The sequence below is a fragment of the Lycium barbarum genome, chromosome 5 (assembly GCF_019175385.1).
Source record: "Lycium barbarum isolate Lr01 chromosome 5, ASM1917538v2, whole genome shotgun sequence".
Classification (NCBI taxonomy): Eukaryota; Viridiplantae; Streptophyta; class Magnoliopsida; order Solanales; family Solanaceae; genus Lycium; species Lycium barbarum.
The window spans coordinates 137,445,005-137,470,126 of record NC_083341.1 but is presented as its reverse complement, the minus strand read 5'-3'; the positions used below and the strand labels follow the sequence as shown (position 1 = coordinate 137,470,126).

Here is a 25,122-nt window from a genome sequence, read left to right as displayed (position 1 = left end):
TCGCCTAAAATATTTTGAGATTCTGGTTCGAATCCCGACTTAATCATAAAAATAAATAAAAAATCGCAAGGCAAGACTTTGCAAAAAGTTTGCGGCAGACTTTTAATTATGCCTTAAGGCAAAGTCTGTAACATAAGATAGACTTTTTGCAAAGTCTTACCTTGCGATTTTTTTTTTTATTGAGCGGAAATTCAAACTTAGAATCCCAAGATATTTTCAATTACCTTTTTAGGCGAAAAATAAAAATTAAATATCACCCCAAAAGAAGGTCCATCCGCGCAAAAAATTGAATGCTAAATTATGTCATTTACTGGCTACTGGGCCAAGTTATCGTACAGTGACAAATACTTTTTTTTTTTTTTAAAAGACCGAGCTCAATAATTCAAGGGCTATTATTTCATTTACTGACTACTGGGCCAAGTTATCGTACAGTGACAAATATTTTTTTTTTTAAAAGACCGAGCTCAATAATTCAAGGGCTATTATTTTTACTGGGCCAAGTTATCGTACAGTGACAAATACTTTTTTTTTTTTTTAAAGACCGAGCTCAATAATTCAAGGGCCATTATTTTACTGGCTACTGGGCCAAGTTATCGTACAGTGACAAATACTTTTTTTTTTTTTTAAAGACGGAGCTCAATAATTCAAGGGCTTCAAATCCTAATTTGCCGCGTGTCGACCAGGTTTTATAATAGTATTATTACAGTATTTTTTACTATCTAATAAGAGGGGATAAGCTAACAGGACGTCAACATGCCTGCTCTGTCATTTCAAGGATATTTTGGTCCTTTTGTTGAAATTGAGCAATTGCATTGGTGGAGAAATGTAGCTACTTTGTTTTATTTTGGCTGCGCAGACCTTTTTGCCATTGTTGATTCGTGTCAATTTCAGTTGAAAGTGGAAGCGTATCCTTTGAGTGGGTCCCAGTCCCACTCAAGTGTTGTTTATTCTTCCAAGTTTTTCTCTTTGATAGTTCACATTTTTTACTCACACAATTAGCATACAGTATTCCTTTATTGTTATAAAATAAAACTATGAAGTAAATACACAGAAGAAATATGTAGAGAGAATATGTAGAGAGATATCAGATTATCTTACTTCTGCTCTTTCAACATTGCATCTATGCATCCTATTTATAGGAGCAACAGGACATGAGATATTTTGGGATATTTATGGGATATTTTGAGATATTTCCAAATAATGGATATCCACTAATATTGGGATATTTATAACACTCCCCTTTGGATGTCCATTAATAAATGATGTACCTCGTTAAAACTTTATTAAAAAAAAAACCCTGTGGGAAAAAATCTTAATGAAGGAAAAAGAGTGCACATATCTAGAAATACGCTTTGAGAGCTGCCTCATTAAAAACCTTACCAAGAAAACCCAATGGGACAAAACTTGGTTAAGGAAAAAAGAGTACAACGCGTATTTCACTCCCCCTGACGAAGACCAAGATTCAGATGTCGGAGTCTTCGCATTCCAATCTTGAATATCATCTTCTCAAGAGTTGAAGTTGGCAAAGATTTAGTGAACAAATCTGCAGGATTGTCACTTGAACGGATTTGTTGCACATCAATATCACCATTCTTCTGGAGATCATGTGTGAAAAATAACTTTGGTGAAATGTGTTTTGTTCTATCTCCTTTTATGAAACCTCCTTTTAATTAAGCTATGCATGCAGCATTATCTTCATATAATACTGTGGGTATTTTTGCATCACACTTCAAGCCACATCTTTCTCTGATGAAATGTATCACTGATCTCAACCACGCACATTCTCTACTTGCTTCATGAATAGAGATTATCTCAGCATGATTTGAAGAAGTAGCAACAATGGACTGCTTGGTCGATCGCCATGATATAGCAGTACCTCCGCATGTAAACAGATACCCCGTTTGAGATCGAGCTTTATGTGGATCAGATAAATAACCTGCATCTGCATAACCAACAAGATCTGTACTACCTTTGTTAGTATAAAACAGACCCATATCGCTAGTTCCCTTCAGATATCGCAATATATGCTTAATCCCGTTCCAATGCCTCCGTGTAGGAGAAGAGCTATATCTTGCTAGCAAATTAACAGAAAATGTTATGTTATGTCAGGTCTTATAGCATTAGCAAGATACATAAGTGCACCTATTGCGCTAAGATATGGTACTTCAGGACCAAGTAGCTCTTCGTTTTCTTCCTGAGGTCGGAACGGATCTTTGCTCACTTCAAGTGAGCGAACAACCATAGGAGTACTTAAAGGATGCGATTTGTCCATGTAAAACCGATTTAAAACTTTCTCAGTATAGGCAGATTGATGGATAAAAATCCCTTTTGCGAAATGTTCAATTTGCAGACCAAGACAGAATTTTGTCTTTCCAAGATCTTTCATCTCAAATTCTTTCTTCAAATATTCAATCGCCTTTTGGAGCTCTTCTGGAGTTCTAATGAGGTTTATGTCATCAACATAAACAGCAAGTATTATGAACCCTGATTTTGTTTTCTTAATAAAAACACATGGACAAATGGCATCATTTAGATATCCTTAATTTATTAAATACTCACTTAGGCGATTATACCACATACGCCCTGATTGTTTTAAACCATATAATGATCTTTGTAATCTGATTGAATACATTTCCCGAGACTTTAAACCAAATGCTTCAGGCATTTTATATCCTTCAGGAATTTTCATATAAATTTCATCAAGTAAGCCACATAGGCCGTGACAGCATCCATCAGTATAAATAATGTGACATCTTCTGTTGTTTGGACTGCTGGCCCAATAAACATTACGTCTACCAAGATGCATCATTTTACTTGGTAATTATTCTACGTCAACATGCTTTAAGAGACGTAGAAATCAAATCCTCACAACCTTATACAATATTGCGCGCTATATTGTATATTGTCGAGAAGATATCATGTTGTATCGGTTCGCAATTCGACATAACTTACTGAGATCTCATCACTTCATTATTTTCAGGTACCTGAACCTCCCATAAGGTTTATGAAGTGTTATGTCGTAGCTCTTCAAGAGCACACTGCCTCCTTATTATGATCATTTGCTCCTCCCTTTTTCAAGGATTATTATATTTGGAACCGATTGGTCTACCATGCTCCATGCACGCTGTAGACTTTGTCCTTCAGGGACATTAAGAGCATATTTTGCAGATGAAATATGAAATAGTTGGGTCAGGAGGCATCCAATGCCAAACCAACTTAGATATAAACCAGCATTATCAAGATGATTGTCTTGATTACATATTCTGAAAATTGTGCTTCCAACTCAATTATTTTGAGCAAGCAACTTTGTAAATGTCAAACTGCCAGTTGACAATAAACATACATGTGACCGTCTCATAGATGCATCTATTTAAGACATCACATTGCAGGTGAAGGGGCCCACACTCACCTTTTATATTTTTCAGAATTTTGGGGATTCAGTCCCAACATTAGCTGGTGTAATCAACTTATCATGAGAACAAGAAACACAAACAAATTCTTGAAGAATCTTCTAGTTCTTCAATATGTTTTTAATACTCAATTAGCACATCAGATTTAAATCAGGACGATCAAAATGGTCTTGTCAACTGATAAAATTATATGTACCCGTAAACTTCAAGTTTACTATGACGAGTGCTATTTCTTTTAATAAACTTCTGGTTTACTATTGCATGAAATTTTATGTCAAAACTTCTGGTTTATTGTGACATGCGATCTCATCATGCTCGGGTAACGCTTTACACACGTGACCCTACCCGTAATAAGTTGGAGATATTCAATCTTCCAATCATCTGTAGTCTCAATATGATGACCATTTTTCTCGCTAGTAAACTTCAGGTTTACTATAATTTATTTTCCGATCGAAATAATTATGATCTGAGATGAATGGTACTATCATATATAAGCTCTTCGAGAGACATTAATTTGTTCACCATAATCATATATTATTTGGACACTGCTAGTGTCATGATACTTGTAAATAAATAATTAGCTCTTCTGGAGCCTTTGATCATTAATTTCTATTACCAAAAATTGTATTAATATTTCCCCTTTTTCTACGCAAGTAAGAAAAGTATTTCTCATCTTTGAATATAGCATGCGTTGTTCCACTATCAATTACACAAATATCTTCATGATTGGTCATTGATCCAAATAATATTCGAGGATTTTCCATATATTCTTCAAAACGAAAGAATAGGCAAAGTAAACATCAAAGTAGATATTTTGATTAGACAAAGTATTACACACACTTTATTACATATATATGGAAACATAACCACAATAGCTAATACAAACGACATGTATGAAATATCTAAGTTAATACAGATCCATCACCGATCAGATGATCTATTTTTCCTTCAGGGAATTCAAAGAAATCTGCCACATCTAGATGCATAGGCTCAACATTATCTTCAGAAATAAAATTTGCTTCGGCATCCTTTTCTGCCCTTTTGAGGGAGGCTTGATATAGCTCAACAAGGTGCTTTGGCGTACGACAGGTACGTGACCAGTGCCCTTTTCCTCCACATCGGAAGCAATTATTTTCTGAATTTTTCTTTTGCACAACTTCATGCTTTTCATCCTTCCTTTTACACTGCTGGTGGTCAAGGGTATTATATGGTGCAAAACGAGAATCATGATTAAAATCCCTTCCTCGACCACAACCATGACCACGACTGGGGCCACGACCTCTTCCACACCTAGAATGGCGAAAATTTGCCTCATTCACTTCAGGGAATGGGGCAGTACCAGTGGGTCGGCTTTCATGATTTTTCATCAGTAATTCATTATGTTGTTCAGCCACTAGAAGATGTGAGATTAGATCAGAATATTTTTTGAACTTCATCTCTCGGTATTGCTGCTGCAGGAGCATACTCGAGGCAGGAAAAGTGGAGAATGTTTTCTCCAGCATATCAAGATCAGTAATATTTTCACCACATAATTTTAATTGAGAGATAATTTTAAACATAGTAGAATTGTATGCCTTAACAGATTTAAAATCTTGGAACCTTAAATGGAGCCAATCAAAACGTGCTTGTGGAAGTATGACCATCTTCAGGTGATCATATCTATCTTTCAGATCATTCCACAGCGTAAGAGGATCTTTAACCGTGAGATATTGCATTTTCAAATTCTCATCAAGATGATAGCGGAGGAATATCATTGCCTTAGCACGGTTTTGGCTTGATGCCTCATTTTTATCTTTGATGGTGTCTTCCAGACCCATCGCATTAAGGTGAATCTCGGCATCAAGAATCCAAGACATTTAGCTATTGCCGGATATATCTAAGGCTACAAATTCACGTCTAGAAAGATTTGCCATTAGTAATGGAAAACAAAGAAATCAATACCTTCGAGGCTTGTAAAGTATTTGCTCGAGATGACAGAGTCTCGTGCTGATAACGTGTTATAAAATAAAACTATAAAGTAAATACACAGAAGAAATATGTAGAGAGAATATGTAGAGAGATATCAGATTATCTTACTTCTGCTCTTTCAACATTGCATCTATGCATCCTATTTATAGGAGCAACAGGACATGGGATATTTTGGGATATTTATGGGATATTTCCAAATAATGGATATCCACTAATATTGGGATATTTATAACATTTATAAAATTATTAATTGTCCCAACTTAATTAGCAAACATTATCCTTCACAAAATTAATCACACAATTAGCATACATCATCCTTCTGAATTATGACAGAAGAGATTAGTCGGACACTAAGAACAATTAGCATAATTCAGAAGGCATGCTACAAGTTGCTCCGAAAAGAATATTGGACGAAATACTGAACCAAAATAATATCTTATGATTATGTAAGTATATGTGGCTCGGATATGGAATCTTATATATTTTGCGCAACTTTCTTTTAAATTTCCAGTCCCTTTTTACTTTATTAGAAATCTTATAAATATTATAAGTATTAATAGTACTAATTTCATGTAATAATTTTTTGTCATACATTATCAACAACAACAACAACAACAACCCAGTGAATTATTGAATGATTTTTCATATTATATATAAGGTATTTAACTGTTTTAAAGAGCTCAAAAATATTCTTCCGTCATTTAAATGGAAGAAATTACAGGTATATCAACCTCAAAGAGACAAATCCATATGAACTTGAACGCAACATTCTGTCAAACATGTCTATACTAACAAACTATAATGCAAAATCTCAAATCAAAGTTGTTGCTCCAGAAATATGATGTCTCGCTTGGAAGAAGAATAGAATTTCTATCTAAATTCTAAAGTTACTTTTATATAATTAGAGATAAAAGGTAATTTTGATATGGTCATGTTAGGATATCATGCTTGGGCCCGCGCTCAGCACGGCTGACTTGTAACTAGTATATAATAATGGCTTCAATTGAGGACTTCACTACCAAAAACTTCTTTCATCTTTACCAAGTAGTAGCAAGAAAGTAATTTAGAAAGGGAAAAAAAAATCATGACTGAAGTAGCAGTGAATTACTTGGTAGAGAAGTTGTTAGAGTTAGGCCGCGAAAACGTTGAGTTGATAGCTGGGGTACAAGACGATGTGAATGATCTTGTGAATGATCTTCAAATTCTCAAGGCATTTCTTAAAGACGCTTCGAAGATAAATAGAGATACTGCTCAAGGTTGGAAGCAATCATTGAAACAGATCAGAAATGTGGTTTACAAAGCGGAAGACTGTGTTGACAAATTTTTGGTTGAGGCCAAGCAACACCAAGATGTTCATCCAGCTGCAAAATGGATTGATGTTCCATATTGGTACAAAGTTAAAAATGTTGCTAAAGAGATTCAGTCCATCAGAGTGAAAGTGAAGGATCTTCAAGTTAAATATAAACATCTTTTGGAGGCCACTCAATTGAACAGTCTATCTAGGACAACTCCGCGGACCAGAGAGGTATGTCTTTGAATCCCCTCTTAGAAAGATACTTTTAGTTGCTTAAACTGATTTTATAAATATACATGTTTAGATAAATATATTGAAATTGAAGTTTTAAGCTTTTTATGTTAAATGATACTCTCATCGTTCCAATTTATGTCATACTGTTTTCTTGTTAGTCAATCTATAAAAAAATGTCATTTTTTATATATTCAGTACTAATAATTTAACGTTAAGATCCTATCTTACCATTAGTGCTGATCTATAATCGTATAAATATTTACGGCTTATTTTAGATCACAAATTTTAAAATTCTTGCTTTCTTACTTAAATTATATGCCCAGTCAAACATCATCACATGAACTGAAATAGGAGTAATAATAAACAGTGGATGTGTTAGAACTTTCTTGTTAAAATGATTAAGCATGTTCGTTTCACTTAATTGATATTTGAATATGAGATGCCGGTCCATTTTTTTTTCTTTTACAACAACGTATTTGCTCTTGTTATGCATATCACTGCAAGAAAAAACAAGAATTGTGATAGACGTCACAAATTCAACTTTGTGACAAAATTTGTGATAAATTTTCTGCCATCACATATTCGTTCGTCTTACAAAATTGCGACGGAATAATGACTGTCACAAATATTTATGATAGATCTCACTATGAGACAGATTTTGCTAATCGGTCACAAAATGTTTGATTTAATAAAGCTTAAATTCATCACAAATGGTAATGTACCAAAAACAAATAAATCTGTCACAAAATTAAATTTTATTTTCAAAATAAACAATAATTAAATAATATTTTATAATAATTTTCATAATATTTAAAATTTGTTAAACAATAACAGTTATTATTCAATTATTAATTATTAAATGGTTTAATAATTTAATTTTATAAAATATCTCTAAAAGGTTGTCCTCTCACTCTTTTATACTAACACTTACATCACATGTCTCATTGTCTTCCGATGTGGGATATTTGTTTTGCCAAAATTTGTGATGGAAAGATCCCTCACAATTTCGTCACTAATTGGTGTGACGGATATTACATCACATCAAACTATTTTGATTAATTTTTTCCTTGTTAAAAAATTTGTGACAAAATTATAACGAATTCCTATGTTCGTCATAAATTAGTAATAGAATTGTGACAAACCATCATTTTCGTCACGAAATTGTCAATGAATTGTGACAGATCATCATCTTCAAAATATTTTTTTTTTCCTTCACATTGATGAATTCTGTGATAAAATCGTCACAAATGCGTCAGGAAATTGTGAAAAAGCTTGTCATTCACGAATATTTCATCACAATTTTGTATTTTTCCTATAGGGGTGTTTGAAAATCATTTGGATCTTGTATAAAATCTTAAAACCATTTAATGTTGTTCACTTATTAAAGATTCGTGTGAAGGTGATGAGTTTTTAACACTACTCCATCCAATACAAGCATAGTACTACCTCCACATCTATCTATTAACATACACAACTATCATCATCAACCTCCACCTTCAACTATCACTACTAGCTATTACTATCAGCGTATCACCAACAACACAGTCACCTCTACCACCAACCAACTCCGATCCACTGCTAACCACTATGGCCACCAACTACCTATCTACTGCTAACCTCCAACGCCAACCACCCATACCACCAGCCACTATCAACCTTCACACTAGCCTCTGTCATCTAACACCAACAACCAGGGCGGAGCCACATAGGGCCGAGGTCATCCCCATTCGGCGGAAAAAAACACTGTTTATACATGGTTAAAATTATTTTTTATGTATATATAGTAGATGTTAAACTCCCTTTGGCTTCTTCGTAAGTTTACCTTTTTATATTTTGAACCCCCTTAGTAAAAATCCTGACTCCGCCATTGCCAACAACCACCACCTCTAATCACCACCTACACATCACGGATAACTATCGCAAATCCGCTACTACCATCAGCCCCTCTGCCAACCTCAACCACCAATAGCCACCACCTCATTACTATTGTTGCCGACAACCACCACCATCTTGTTGTCGCAGCTGCTAGCTTTTAAAGTGTGATTCATCAAGCGAACAATTTTTAAAACACCATATAAATTTAAAATTATTTTATTTTATTGAATTCTTTTTAACCGGTAACATTAGTTGTTTAAAATTATGTACTTATTAGTTTTTAAATAACAGAATTTAATGATTTTAGATATTGAGAAATTAGTATTCAAATTTATAATCAGATATGTATTTGTTCAAACATCTTATTCTTAATAAAAATAAACAGCGCCTTCATGAATAATTTTAGATATATTTATAAAATACAAACTAAAATACCTCGAAAGGAAGAAGGGCGAACGATAAAGCAGGGCCAATAATACTTATAAGTTGAAAGTCATAAGTTGTAGGATTTTAATTAAATGAAAATAGTTTGGAATGAGTACTTCCTAATTTTAGTTTATGCACGTAGAGTGACTATTTCAAATCTTACTCATGATATATTAAATTTATTCTTTTTTTTTTCCGATGTAAAATAGCTAACTCTGTGTGATGAAGACGATGTTGTTGGCTTTGAGGATGAGGCAAACACTGTGATTGATAGGCTAATTGGAGGATCAAAGAATCTAGAGGCAGTTCCAATAGTTGGTATGCCCGGTCTAGGGAAATCAACACTCGCAAGAAAGGTTTCTAAGGATTCAAGAATTACATTTGAATTTTTCAGTTGCATTTGGGTTAACGTCTCTCGGTCATATAAGAAAACGGAAGTTTTGCTCAGTATTCTTAAAAATTTCACGAAACAGCTTGACAATAAGAGCGACGAGCAAATAATTGAAGATATTCGCACTTTTTTGGGGAAAGGAGGGAGGTGTTTGATCATCTTGGATGATGTGTGGCACAGGGAAGTGATGGATTTTATCGGGAAGATTTTTACCAAGAGCGATAAAGGTCATCGAATCATGATGACTAGTCGTGAAGATACAGTAGCAAGTGCTTTCAATGAAGATATTCATAAGTTAAACTTCTTAAGTCACGATAATAGTTGGCTTTTGCTTAAAAAGAAGGTTTTTAGGAAAGAAAGTTGCTCCAGTGATCTTGAAGATCCAGGATACAAAATAGCTACAAAATGTAGTGGACTACCACTTGCTATCGTGGTCATTGCGGGAGCTTTGCTAGCTTGTAAGACAAAAAGGGAATGGGAACATGTAAATAAGAACATAGGAGATCACCTTATAAATCCAAATAGTGATGATAGCTGCTTGGAATTTGTAAAAATGAGTTATGATCTGTTGTCTTATGATGCTAAAGCGTGCTTCTTATACTGTGCTACATTTCCTCGAGGCTTTGATATTCCCGCGTGGAAATTGATCCGCTTGTGGATTGGTGAAGGGTTCATCCCTTATGACAAGAATTTAACTGTTGAGGAGAAAGCAGAAGATTACTTAAATGATCTGACTAAGAGGAACTTAGTGATGGTAATGAACTGGACTGCGGATGGTCAAATCAAAACATGTCGTATTCACGATATGTTATATGAGTTTTGCAAAAGAGAGGCAAGTGAGGAAGATCTTTACCATGAAATTACACCAGCACCTGGTCAGTCTTCTATAATGATGCAAGATTCTGACTTTTGTCGTCGCCTTTGCATCAATTCTTCTATCTTGGAAAACTTCCTGTCCTCATTTTCAAAGAAACCACCTATGGAACTTGTCAGATCTTTCTTATGTTTCACCTTAGAACAAACGGGAAAGTCCGATGATCACTTGAAAACAATCCACAAGGTCTTTCCCCTAATCAAAGTCCTTGACCTTGAAGCTGTAAAATTTACCTTCAGCAAGGATTTTTACCGACTACTGCATCTGAGGTATATTTCTTTCTCAGGGGATTTCAAGGCCCTTCCAGAACCCTTCGGTAGGTTCTGGAATCTAGAAACTCTTATCATTAATACAACTACTCCAGAAAGTACTTTTGAAATCAAAGCAAATATATGGAGTATGTTACGGTTGAGGCATCTACATACTAATGCCCCTGCTAAATTGCCTCTCCCTGGTCCTCTAACGGACAAGGAATGCTGCATACAAACACTGTCCACGATCGCTCCACAAAGCTGCACAAAGAAAATATTTTCAAGGGCACGTGCTCTCAGAAAATTAGGCATTCGGGGCAATGTAGCTGCTCTTCTCACTTCCAGTGCTGGTGGATTGAGCGATCTTGCTGAGTTGAAGCGATTGGAGAACTTGAAGCTTATAAACGATGGTCAGTACTACGGTAAAATCATAATCCTTCCAAAGCTGGTATTCATATTTCCCAAGACCCTGAGGAAGCTGACCTTTTCCGGTACCAGCCTGGATTGGAGCGAAATGAGTAAATTAGGGCAACTCGAGTCCCTTGAAGTGCTGAAGTTGAAAGAATTCGCATTCAAGGGAGAGTTTTGGGAGACGGATATTGGTGGTTTCACTAGTCTCTTAGTCTTGTGGATTAAGCGGACAGACTTGAAGACTTGGAGGGCTTCAAATCGCAGCTTTCCCTGCCTCAAGCGACTTTTCCTTATATCATGTGAGAACCTAGAAGAAATCCCGGAAGGTCTGGCGGATATACCTGATCTTCAAGAGATGAAACTGGATAGCACTCACAAAGCAGCGGTGAAAGCGGCGCGACAAATTGAGAAGAAGAAGAAAGAGAAGAAAAAACAGGAAGAGTTGAAACACTATGCAGAGGAGAACAAACCAGAACACCCATTCAACTTTAGCTTTGGGTTCAAGCTCACAGTATTTCCTCCTGATAATGATGCTGATCCTCAACCTCAACCAACACACTGATTCTTTACGGGTAAAGTTATTTCGTATAATTACATCAGTTTCAATTTATGTGAATCTGTTTGACTGGACACATAATTTAAGAAAGAAAGACATTTTGAATTGTGGTTATAAATCACGTCTTAACATTTATGTGGTCATAAAACTTTTGAAACTTATAGATCTTAAATACGTCATGATATTTGTGTGGCTATAAAATTTCTCACTAACCGTTAAATGGAAGAGGTAGAGGAAACTCAATCAATTATACACACTTGTTAGTTGTAGTTCTGTTAAGACATACTCCCACGTTCCCATTTTATGTGAAGGTCTTCCAACTTGGAAGTCAAACAATTTTTTCTTTAACTGTAATTTTCTCTCAAACTTCTTTTAAATATTTTGAATCATTAGCTATATTGACTTGTAGAACTGTAGTACTTTCCATATAGTTTTCAAATATATATAAAAAAAAAATGAAAAATTATCTATACTCAAATTCATAGTCAAAATGAACTGTTTTAACCTTCTCCGAATCCTTTCACATAAATTGGGAGGGAGTAGTACTCTCTCTGTCCCAATTTAAGTGTCTTACTTTTTTTTTTGGTTCATCCCAAAAATAGTGTATGTTTTTATATTTAGTAAGTTGATAATTCTAACATCCTACATGACAAGTTTAAAATCATAAGATTCAAAGGACATTTTAATACACTACGTACGTCTTTAATTTATTACCACAAAATTCAAAATTCTCTTTTTATTCCTTAAACTTTGCGTCTAGTCAAATTAAGACACTTAAATTGGGATGGATCGGAGGAGTATTATTTATTAAGTACATGTTTTTCTTCTCTATTTGGTTTTATTAACTTTTCTTCTCTTATTTTTGGCTTTTTTTTTTCAGGAGGTAGAGGAAACTTTCCTGAGTCTTGTTTCCCTTTTAAGTTATTTTCTGAATAAAGTCTCTACATGTTTTTGAGACATTGTGTAGGTTGTCTGTTATTATCTTGAGTTCCAAGCTATAAGGTTTGAGTATTTTGTTTCTTTTGCTTTCTCATTATCTTTGTAATTGTAAGATCAGCATTTAGTTTTCCTGTTGTGGCCGGATTTATCTTATTTGTTTTTGGCTGTGCCTTGTTGCTGAATGAGATTTACCCCTTATTCTTGTTTGGTGATGTATTCTAGATTATCATATTGTGCTTGGTCAATTTACAATAAAGTTTGGGTAAGATAACTATACTAATACTACTAAAAAGATGGGATTTTTGAAGAACGTCCAGCGAAAATCCGTCGGAATTTAGCTCATCGGTAATGTTTTCAACAGATTCCTGACCGATTCAGTCAAAAATTTCCATTTTTCAGTATACTAGATCGATCTTTATACAAGATGTACCTTATCTTGTGAGCATACGGGATGAAGCGTGAATCTTAAGTTTATTATTGATACTTTAATTTGACAACTTTGCTGCATGAGCTATTTATGTAAAAAAAAAAAAAAATGTTCTTCCTCATTTCTTGTAATAGCACACTTAACTTGATGGTCAATATTGATTTTTTTAATCAAAGTTATGACATTATATTTTAAATTATACTATAATTTTTATAATTGCACGAAGTGTGGACAAATTTACTAATTTTATTAGTAAAATCAAATAAAAAAACACAAGAAATTCACTTACTTAGGTTCGAATCCTCCAATTCTCAAAATCAAGTTACTTCTCCCACCAATACAATCGCATTTGCAACTATTCTTTAAATCATCGGTATCAAATCAATAAGTGCATAGCAAAATGGACAGAGAGAGGTCTGCACATAATTAATATCATTATTCAGCAGACACATTTATTATATACTTTTACATAGCTAAACAATACAAACTATCGCCAAGACAATTAAACAAACAATAATTGTAGCAACAACCCAATTCTACATCTTCTCTCCAATAGAAGGTACATCAAAGGAAATAAAAAACCAAAACTCATGGCACAAACAATAATCACACTGTATTAGATATTAATCACACAACAGAAGGGATTAATTAATTAACGACTCATGGCTGATGTAGGAAATTGGTGGCACAGTTACCCCTTCTCGTTTCCATTTCTCAACATTGCCTTCCCATTCTGCAAAATCAATACCTCAATTAGCATTGGAAATAAAATTTTCAATAGAAAAGAGCATATATAATTTGTAGTAGTCGAGGAAATATATATTATAGCAATCACGCTTAAAGTATAAAGGGAAGGAGTAGAATAAAGTATCACTTCGGAAAATATGGGTTATTACTATACAGTTCAAAAATCAATAAACCAGAAACTGGAAAAACGTTTAAAAATGTCCTTAAGGAATTTAATCCCCTCACTGTACCCGAGGTAATAGATTACTTCCTCCCAGGATAAAACGGATATACATGTTGATGGGGTAGCGGTACGTCAAACCCCACCAACTTCGATGAACGCAGATTCGGCAACAAATCACACAAAGACTCAATATTTTGTTTGTAAGAAAATATGCAGTAATTGTTCGAAAATTCAGTACATGAGGCATTGCTTCTGTATTTATAGCCATTGTTTTCAGCGAAAATACCTGTTTAGAACAGGTACGGTGTCGGTTTAGAAGGGCCTTGCCTTTTTTGAAAATAAGAAATGACCAATGGGAAATTTATTCAGCGAAAGATAATTTGATTTAAATTTTTTTGCGCGAAAAATAATATGAGAAATGGAAAATGAATAACGAAAATAGAAAATAATTTTGGTCCAAAAATATTATCCATCAAATCATTTGACCGAAGCTGAACCCGAGTCAAACAACGATGACGATGACTCTCAACCCTTTATGAGCTAGAAGATGTGCTTCCATATTATATAAGCACACAAATCTCTCTTTCCACCACCAATGTGGGACAAAGTTCTAATCGAAAAGAATGCTCAAATTTCAGTTTCCCTCAATTTTTCATTCACACCACTTCATCTTTAAAGCCGAACGTGGTATTGAAAATCTAAGTAAACACCTAGATTCCAAATTTTAATGCAATTCATGTCAAAATAATGGATCCTAATCAAAGGTGCCTCTACACCAGCTTCGGATAAACCAACTATGAAATGGTAAAGCACTTTAATGACAAAGGAGGCGAAAGAAGCAATCCGTAGAAAATTTTGGGGCCCGAACAAGGAATTTCTTTATCTTAGGACTGTTATAGTTACGACCACCATTCACCGAGAGTTCGATCACCGTCTTCCTTGTCATCAGGTCACCAATTTCCTTAACCCTCCAGCACCGGACGAGTTATAAGTTCTTTTAAAAAGACTAATAAATTTTATGCTTTAAGAACTCTTGAACTGCATTTGATTTTCGAGTTCAAGTTCTATATTGTACAAAAAAATTCATACAATCTAAGTCATTCATAAGACAATTGCACGTAGACTCTATAATCTTCACTAATCAGTATTATATAGTCTGTGTATATAATTTAAATTCATATTGTACCTTGGGATAGATCGACGCCACGGTTTTTGAGCTCCCTGTATTCTTGACAAATACCACAAACACAATAACAACAACTAATCAAAGTGTCTGAGTATGGCGTCTTTGGTAATTTAAATGTTTCTCACAATTTTCTTCAATATCTTCTTCCATAAATCCATCCACAGTGAATGCTACCCATAGCATAAGCCAGAAGACAAGCATGTCCTTTAGCTGCCATTCATGAAGTTTGCATTTTAGTTAGCACAAAATAACCAATAATAAGACGTAATTGACTAATTAATGCTTAATTTTAGTGATATTATAGGTAAAGCTTTATTTGGTATATTCTAATTTGATAATTCTTGGTTTAATAAGGAGAAATAAGAGTGTTTGGTACGAAGGAGAATATTTTTCAAAAAAAAAAAAAAAAAAAAACTTGGCTATTCAATATTCTCTAAAATTTTAAAAGTATTTTAAATGGACTATCGAAAAGCATAGGAGGATGTACAATCTACATATGAGTTCGACAGAACTCAGTAGCTTTAGCTCAAACTTGTCTGTCTTAAAAATAATAATTTAAAATATACAACTATAAGCTTCAAATCGTGTATTCGCATTTGCCAGAGAAAAACGTAAGCCCAAAAAGTCGTTTTTCCCCTTTTAATGAAAAATATTTTTTAAACGGAAAAGGGCCAAATATACCCTTGTACTATTGAAAAAGGGCCAAATATGCCCTTCGTTATACTTTAAGTCTAAATATATCCCTGTCGTTATACTTTTGACTCAAATATACCCTTCATTCGTTAAAATTGTTCACCTTGGACATCCTATCCTACGTGGCAATGACAATTCATGAGATGAATGTCATGTGACATTGCCATCTCATCACCCCTAACCCCTTTTACTCCTCTCCTCTTCCACCATTAAAATTTCCACCCCTCCACCACCATGGCCACCATATACTTACTGCCATTTACTCCAGGCTCTATGGAATCAACCTGCTGAACCAAAGACCAGTGAGATTTTTTTTTTTTTGGTGCTATTTTTTTTTTAATTAATTGTACACTTTGCTTAGGTTTAGATCTACTTTTTAAACCTTTTGAAACACATGATTATAATCGCATCTTGAATTAATTAACAATTCTTCCGGAAAATCAAATATTTTTGTTGGGTTTGTGAGTCCATGGCGCCGGTCAAAAAAACTATGAACTCAAGAATTTTTTTTTTGTGAGTCTACATTCTAGTACAGTGGTTTTACATTACAATTACCTTAAGGCCATTGTTGATTAAGGACTAATGCCGCTCAACTGATTTTTCTAGAGCTATAAGTATATGGTAGTTATGGTGGTGGAGGGGTGGAAATTTTAGTGGTGGAAGAGGGGAAGAGTAAAATGGGTTAGGAGTGAAGTGCCACTTCCACGTAGGATAGGCCGTCCAAGGTGAACAATTTTAACGGATGAACAGTATATTTGAGCCAATAGTATAACTGTAGGGGTATATTTGGACCCAAAGTATAACGAAAGGTATATTTGACCCTTTTCCAATAGTACAGGAGTATATTCGGTCCTACTCCGTTTTTTAAATGACTTATTTGGTTATTTGCCTATTCGGTTACCCAACAAATAACTTATTTTAAAAAAAGATGTTTTCTAAATCATTTTCCTAAATACCAAAAAAACCACTCAATGTTCTAAATTTTTCTTACATGTAGTGCCTTGATCAAGTATCTCAACGACCTCTCCCGTGGTAATACATGGACAAAAGCAAGTCTTCACACCTTCAAAGTCGATAGAAAAAAACAAAAAAAAAAGATTACAAAATTGACGTTAGAAAACTAATTAACCACAAAAAAATAATACTAAATTAAGAGTTTATAATCAAAGTAATTACAAAGAGATCGGTCATCCCAGCAATCGAAGAGATTTGTTGTCCACTGGCCTTCTGTATTCATCTCCTTTTTTTTTTTTTTTCCTTCTGGTAATTGCAAATAGGAAATTGAAGAAGCAAATTAGCTTGAGAGATTTTTGAGACTTAGGCCTCATTTGTTTACATTAAGATTAAGACGTCTGAATCTGAATATACATCTGAATATTAAGATATGCATTAAGATCTAGATGTCTGAATCTGAATGCACATCAGAATATTAAGATGTTGTCTTTAGATCTGAATACTGAACGATTAAGACTGTTTGTTTTCAATATCTGAATGTGCATATGGAATTAACCAATATGTCAATGAGATATTATAAAAATCTTATTTCAGCAAAATAAATTTATTTTTTGATAAAAAAGTATTTTGAATATTTATATTTGATAAATAATTTGAACTATCTAAAACGCAAATAAAAGTTACTCCATATATCAGTAATAAATTATGTAACAATGTAACACTAAATTTTTTAAGAATTTGTGCTTATTATTAAAATGGTAAACCTTTCTCTATCAACTGAAAGTGATAGAGAGCTGTTATGGCTGAATCCCACAACATATTTTCTAGTACGAAACATTATTAAAATAAGATAAAAGGGGTAAACCTTTCGATGCTTGACACAATTTCTAAACGTTCTCTGTTGTTTCTTGAAGCTTGTATTATGTATTAAGTTCCAATTTTGATTAGAGGGTTATGTAGTATTCAAGTTTTTTTTTTTTTTTTTTCATTCGTTGTTATTGTCTTATAGAATCACTGTGATCTTTCAAAGATTGAGAAGTGGAGGTAGGGATTTTATTGAGAAGATGGATTCACTCATGTTTAATTTTTCTGGTGCATGAACTGGGTAGATATACATGAGATTTCAAATAAAGTTTTTAAGAGACTCCAAAAAACTTCAAAAAAAATGATTTTGCTATTACAGTTAATTAGTTAGTTTTTGTGCTTTCAAGGGTTCTTGGCAAACATCAATGCACCCAAGATTTTACGATATCAGGAATACTGGACTAAATTATGAAAACTTACCAGTTCAAGAGGTTAAAAATTGGTATCTGGTTGAGAAAGGATAGCTAGAGGCATGAGAAGAGAAGTCTTGGAAGATTTTATGAAATAAGAGTATTATTTAAATGAGTCTGAATGGTGTTAAGACTCTGTTATAGATCTGATTCATTCAGACCTATTAAGAGGTTCATAAGAAAATAAAACAAATGAACTTAATGGGCTGAATCTGAATGACTAAGATTCAGACCTTAAAAACAAATGCACTTAATGGGCTGAATCTGAATGGTTAAGATTTAGACCTCCATTAAGTGCAAACAAATGAGGCCTTAATTTGCTTTGTCACTTTATAAGCACTTGAGAAAATTAGCGACCCTTATATACTTTCATGATCATGAATAATGTAAAGATTTGTACATTAATTTTTTCCCAGGAAATTTCATAAATATACCCTCCAATCTTCACTTTTTTTTTATTGTTTATTTGCCACGAATGACCTTACTAGTTTATTTTATGATCTATAAATGTATATCTGATTTGACTATAATAATCTAATGGTCACGTTCAAAATCATAGTGCGTAGTGAGCACACGAAAGCTTCACATGTTCTTGGATATTTATGAAGGGTGCATCTTTAATTAAAGGGCTTAAACCTAAAATTCAAAGGCCACTTCAGGAAAACATTAAAAGAATATAAAAATAGAAGGTGATTATGATATGCAAATTACATATATATAATTAGAGTGGATTTGTGATTTGACCAACTTATATCTAAGGGGTCGTTTGGTGTGAAGGATAAGCAAAAATAGTTCCGGGATAAAATTTTAATACCTCCTTATCCCATGTTTGGTTGGAATAAAAATCCGGAATAACTAATTTCGGGATTAGTTATCCCGGGATTGTAGCCTTATTTTCTCTCACCTTGAGGATGAAATAACTAATCCCGAGATTAGTTACCCCTGGATAAATTGTTTCCCAACCAAACGAGCCCTAAGTATTATGTACTGTATCACTCTTCTGAACTTATCTAGAAATTGTGGACAATTATTGAATACTTTTTGTCCTTGTTGTTAAAACCTTGATTTTGACCACTTAAGTTGGTCAAAAGCAACTCCAACAAAACGAAGTAAGAACATTTATTTAGGAGATTCAAAAATGAACCAAAAAAAAAAAAACTTGAAAAAAACTAATGAAATTTAACATCTAATCTATATATATATACATATAGTTACAGGACTTAGGCCAGCTGACGTGGCAATCCCGATGAACAGCAATTGTCTTTTATCTTTTTTCTCCAATTTTTGGGGTTTTCTCCTATTATTAAAATTAAAATTTACACAAACCCAAGTGTCGCATAACTTGAGTGACAAGCCGTCCTTTTGCCCCGCTAAAACCCTTCTTTTTACATGCAATCCGGAACATGACCATGCCCAATCCGGAAACACCACTTTCACCAACATCGAGCAAATGGTTAACGCAACGTCCTAGAGAAAAACCTAATTTCTTATTGCGATCGTCCTTCTTATTTAACTTTTGATTTCCATTCATTTTTAGTATAAATCGAGCAAAAATTAGAGTAATTTTTATTTTTTGCTTTTTGGGTGTCAAAGAACGCCGAGCTTTCCACTCTAATTCCTTATTCTTAGCCCCTGTACTGTACAATCATCGAATGTATCGTCTTCCACGTCCCACAATTTTACACCACTCAGAACCTGAAAGGGGAAATTAGAGGTGGATGCACACTCTGTTTGTTTTAAAAGAACGTCTTTCCATTTTGTTTTCTGTGTATGTATTGTCTAAATTGTGATTGTGTGGTTATCCTCCGTTTGTGTCCTTAGTACTAACTCTGCTATATCATTCCAAAGAATGGAATTTGGCAATTATTTTGATGATTACATGCTTGTTAACATGTCGATAGAGAAAAATAATCAAACTTTCTTGTATCTCATGAAATCCTGAAACTTCACCTTCGTCCAATGTGCAGCCCAACAACTTATGCTTCTTAGAGAACAGTGAAAACTCTTGGCAGCCATATAGCACAACAAGCTATTGCCATTGATGAATGAACAATGTGAAATTCTGATACGTAGCTTTAGCCTTTAAGGAACAATATGATCTAGAATGCTCCGTATTTAGTAATATTTAAATGTATATATTATACAAATTCCTTCATTTTCGACGCCGATTTAATCGGCGGCTACTTTATGAGCAGTGGAACCAAGCATTACATGAGAGTGAAGTTATGGAAATAAGGTTAAAAAGTGAGTAACTTTATACCCCATTTGTTAAAGAAAATATTGAGGCTTCATCTGATCGAGTTAGTAAGTGATGGAATAAAGGGTGCTATTTACAGAGGAATTGTATTATTTTCTTAATCTGGCTTTAGTACAAAAATGTCACAAAACATCGACTTTCCTACAAAAAATGTCATAAATTTTAACATAACAATTTGATCAATCTATCCTGGGTCTAAGAAGATAACCGTTCGTCTACAATTAGTGAAGTGCATAATCAAATGTTAGACAATAATCAGTTTTTCATTTAACAAAATTACTTTTAGTTTCTATACAATCATTTTAAGTATGTTATTACCTGATATTTTTCAATCTGAAATGTTAAATGTATGTCTCACAAAAAAATATGCTTCGAATGGCAGGTAATACATTAAAGATTATGCACTACACAAATATTTTAAAATATGTGTCGCAAGGGCATGAGAAAGTGGTCAATCTAATAGTTTTTTTTTTTTGTTTGCTTGTCTTTCATTTATACATATTTTTACCCTTCTAATTTATAATAATTTAATTTTTTGGGTAATTATTATGTTTGTTTAAAAAATTTACTTTTAATTTCCTTGAGCCTCCTTAATTAGATAAACTTAAACAAGCTTCACTGAAAATATACAGTACATAAAAGTGTGCAAATGATATATAAAACAAATACATGCTGTTTATAAATGTTTTCCTTCTCATTAAAAAGAGGGATAGTTTATGAATGCCTTATTAGCTCAATGTTAATTTTATAAGTTTAGTGACCTTCTATAAGACCACGTGAAGCGCGGGCATATTTACTAGTATATATATACATCGGGAAAGGGCCAAATATACCCCTGTACTATCGCAAAAAAGGCCAAATATACCCCTCGTTATATTTTGGGTCCAAATATACCCCTGCCGTTATACTTTGGGTCCAAATATACTCCTCCTCCGTTAAAGTTATCCAATGTGGACATCCAATCTTATGTGGCACTGACATTTGATGAGGTTGACATCATGTGGCTTGTCACCTCAGCATCCCTAACACATTTTACCCCTCCCATCTATTTGTTCTTTCACCACTAAAATTTCTTCCCCTCCACCACCATAACTTAGAAAAACAATAGCTTAGAAACTTGAAGAGAACATAACAATTATATGAAAGTTCCATGCATAAAAAATTCGGTGACAAATTGCAATAGAGATTATAAAAGCAGTACTGTAATCAGGATAGCATGAATGAGTAAAAACAAGAACAAGAATCAGGTTTTGAGCTAAACGGTGTAGCCGTTGTAAGTATTTGTAGATTACTTCCGGTTACCTCCCATAATTATTCCGCGTTATTAGAGAATTTTTCAAGTTTTAAATCTAAAAGAAAGGTCAGTTTAGCCTCTGTTTTAGTTGTTCTGTTCATTTGGGTATTTATAAAGTAATTGAAGATTTAGTAATGTGAACTCCTTGATACAGTACTGCTCATTCATGCTATCCTGATTACAGTTTGCTTTTATAATCTCTATTGCAATTTGTCTCCCAATTTTTTATTACGGAACTTCCATATAATTGTTATATTTTCTTCAAATTTCTAAGCTATTGTTTTTCTAAGTTATGGTGGTGAGGACAAGGAAATTTTAGTAATGGAAGAACAAATAGAGGGGAGGAGTAAAATGAGTTATGGCTGTTGAGATGGCATGCCACGTGGCATCCACCTAATTAAATGTCAATGCCACGTAGGATTGGATGTCCACCTTGGATAACTTTAATGGAGGAGGGGGTATACTTGGATCCAAAGTATAACAATAGGGGTATATTTGGACGCAAAGTATAACGGCAGGGGTATATTTGACCCTTTTCCCTATATACATAAAAGAATTTAGTTTTATATATACACTGTAATTTTTCGGTGAAGTTTTAAATGAACCCAGGAGCGGAGCTAGAATATAGGAAGCGAGTTTAGAAGAACCCAATAATTTTGATTTAAACCATGTATTTATCTTAAGATATTCATTTTATATATATAAATTACTAATTTAGAATACAATAACTCAAAAAGATTAAAATCTCAAACACATAAAATAAAAAATTCTGACTCTGTATTTGGATGAAGCCTTAGCTCTTTCTTGTATGCTAGATCTGCTTAAATTAATAATTGTCAATTCTTTTTAATTGTCATTGAGATTGACGTTAATATTAAGGTAATGATACTACCTCTTCTTTTCCTTCTCCTTTCATTAATCAAATAAAAATATTTGAATCTTATACATGACCGGCCAATTGACTTTGTATCAATTGTGTCACATCGTTGCTTCGTGAGACCTAAAAAAAAATCACATGAACTATATATATCTTGATGTGGTTGAGTCTTTAGACAAATTAAGAATCATTTAGATTTGATCAGTTACATGATTATGTAATCAACTTGACTGAACACAGTTATGTGGTCTGATTGGACTAAGAAGGACCAAATCATCGGCCCAAAACAAAATGCGAGAGCTTAGGCCCAATCCAGGATAGTTTTAGTAGAAATAGCGTCCACCGGCCATTTTTCGGCGCTATAACTATAACTGAAAAACTGTCATGAAGTTTCACATTTCACAATCGTGGAGTTTCGCATGTTAAATTTGAAACTCCATGACGGTGGCTATTTTTCAATTACAATGCTAAAAAATAGTTATTTGTGAATTTTACATGATGACTTAATAGGGTCCAATTTTCCTGAATGACTTTGTTATGTATTTGTCTTAGAAGTGTTTTCACGCAGATGATGCACTGCTAAAAAGGATAGAAATTAGGGACGAACAAATTCTGTAGTTAAACAGCAAAATTCGTGAGTATGGTGAATAAGTTTGTCGAGGAATGACGTAATGTGAGTGACAATGATTTTGGTCATTCACGTTAATAGATGGCAATGTAAAAATTTCTTGGTCTATATTGATTAATGGAACTTACACTATATCACATGATGATCATATTTAATCAAAAGCACTTGAATAAAGTAAATGAATAAACTATATCAAAAGGATTTTGTCAATCACTTTATCTAAAAGTCCCACGTGATTAGGTTTGAGTTAAAGTCATTCATTATCAACTTGCAGATATACCTAGACAATGCTGCGATGGGTCAATGGTACTGCTACAATTATCTTATATTCTAATCAGAGGCGGAGCCAGGATTCGAAGTTTGTGAGTTCGGGATTCTAATTCGTTTAAGTTACTGGGTTCTAAATTAATAATTTATACATATTCAATGAAATTCTCAAGACAAATGCAGGGTTTAGACCAAAGTTACTGGGTTCGGCCGAACCCCTGAGTACTGTGCTAGCTCCGCCCCTGATTCTAATTGTTACTGATTATCGAAGTTAATTACATGCAAAGCAAATAGAAAAGAAGAAATAACACTAAGGATTTAGTAAGTTTCAGTAAAACCAACATCCTTGGGGCAGAAATATATAAAAAAAAATTAAAAAAAACTATGAAAGAGAAAAAATTAGTACAGTACATAACTACAGAAATCCCCAATTACGACCGCATTTAATACCTTAAGGGCTCGATTGGTATAAGGGAATCGGATAAATAATTCCGGAATTATATTTGCGATGAGTTTATTCCATGTTTGGTTGGGATAAAATCACGGTAAAACTAATCGCTAAATTAGTTATTCCGGGATTATAGTGTTATTTTATCTTTGTGGAGGGTGGAATAATTACTAATCCCAGGATAAGTTATCCTGGGTTAACTTGTTTCCAACCATACGACCCCTAAGGACTCGTTTGGTACGAGGGATAAGGATAAATAACCCGGGATTATATTTGAGATGAGTTTATCCCACATTTGATTAGGATAAAATCACAGTATAACTAATTCTGTGATTAATTATCCCAGGATTGTAGTGTTATTTTATCCCTGTGAGAGAGTGAAATAACTAATCTCGAGATAACTAATCCCAGAATAAGTTATCCAGGAATAACTTATTTCCAACTAAACGACCCCTAAGTATTCTCGAAAAAGATTGGCCAATATCATGGTCCTTAAAAGAATAAACAGATATACTAACAGCGCCTCAAAGTCCCCTTTGCAGCGCCTTGGATTTCCCCTTCTATCTTATCATTATCGTTTGTTACTTTCTATACCACTTTGTATTTTGAGACGGTCGTATTCTTAAAATTTTAGACGTTGATGACTAGAAACTTAATCGGTTATTGGGGGTTGTATCGGTTATTTCCGCACAAAAAAGTTAATACCAATATCAACTGTTAATAATAAAGAAGATTTAACTTTTTGTCGGATGGTTAAATTTTCTTACGGTTGTTATTAATGTTGTTTTAGTAACTTTTTGTAGACTTCAGTTGTTATTGCTGACAATTCGGCTAAGTGGGTTTATTGGCTCACTTGTTTAATTTGATAAAATTTTATATTTTTAGAATAATTTTATTATTATTAGTATTTATGTCTTGAAGTATCACTTGAGATAGATTGTCTAAATTCATTTTCTTATCTATTAATGATGAAAAATTTCCTAAACTTTAGAATTATATGCACGATTATGATGAATTGGATCCTAAATAAATAAATTTAATTATTGATTTTAATTTTTTAAGATATTTTTTAAAAAATAAATAATAATTTTTACGTCATTAAATATGTACTGGAAATTATATTTCCAGCTAAAATGATTATAGAGGCCAATTACCAGAAGTTGAGTTAGTTTTGGAAGAGAAAACAAAGTTGAGTGACTATAGAGGTCACTTATCAAAAAATGAATGATTTTTGGAAGACAAAACTGTTACACCTCGGAAAAAATTTCGTTCATGCAC

At 33.6% G+C, this 25,122-nt stretch overlaps 1 protein-coding gene and 1 pseudogene across 1 annotated transcript; one reads left to right on the top strand and one right to left on the bottom strand.

Annotated features, from left to right (window-relative positions):
• Positions 1 to 6,316: 6,316 nt before the first annotated feature.
• Positions 6,317 to 12,835, top strand: LOC132641807 (putative late blight resistance protein homolog R1A-3). Its single transcript, XM_060358897.1, has 3 exons — positions 6,317 to 6,903; positions 9,417 to 11,706; positions 12,571 to 12,835. Exons 1-2 carry the CDS (start codon positions 6,463 to 6,465, stop codon positions 11,694 to 11,696), a joined length of 2,721 nt encoding a protein of 906 aa, XP_060214880.1. The 5' UTR covers positions 6,317 to 6,462; the 3' UTR covers positions 11,697 to 11,706; positions 12,571 to 12,835.
• Positions 12,836 to 13,708: 873 nt separating this feature from the next.
• LOC132639886 (protein PLANT CADMIUM RESISTANCE 9-like) lies at positions 13,709 to 17,082 on the bottom strand (annotated as a pseudogene).
• Positions 17,083 to 25,122: the final 8,040 nt, after the last annotated feature.

Bases quoted from the DNA above. Each gene is read 5' to 3' on its own strand.
- LOC132641807 (XM_060358897.1), top strand. From the start codon at position 6,463: ATGACTGAAGTAGCAGTGAATTACTTGGTAGAGAAGTTGTTAGAGTTA. The intron at 6,904-9,416 runs GTATGTCTTTGA...GATGTAAAATAG, and splicing joins CAACTCCGCGGACCAGAGAG to CTAACTCTGTGTGATGAAGA.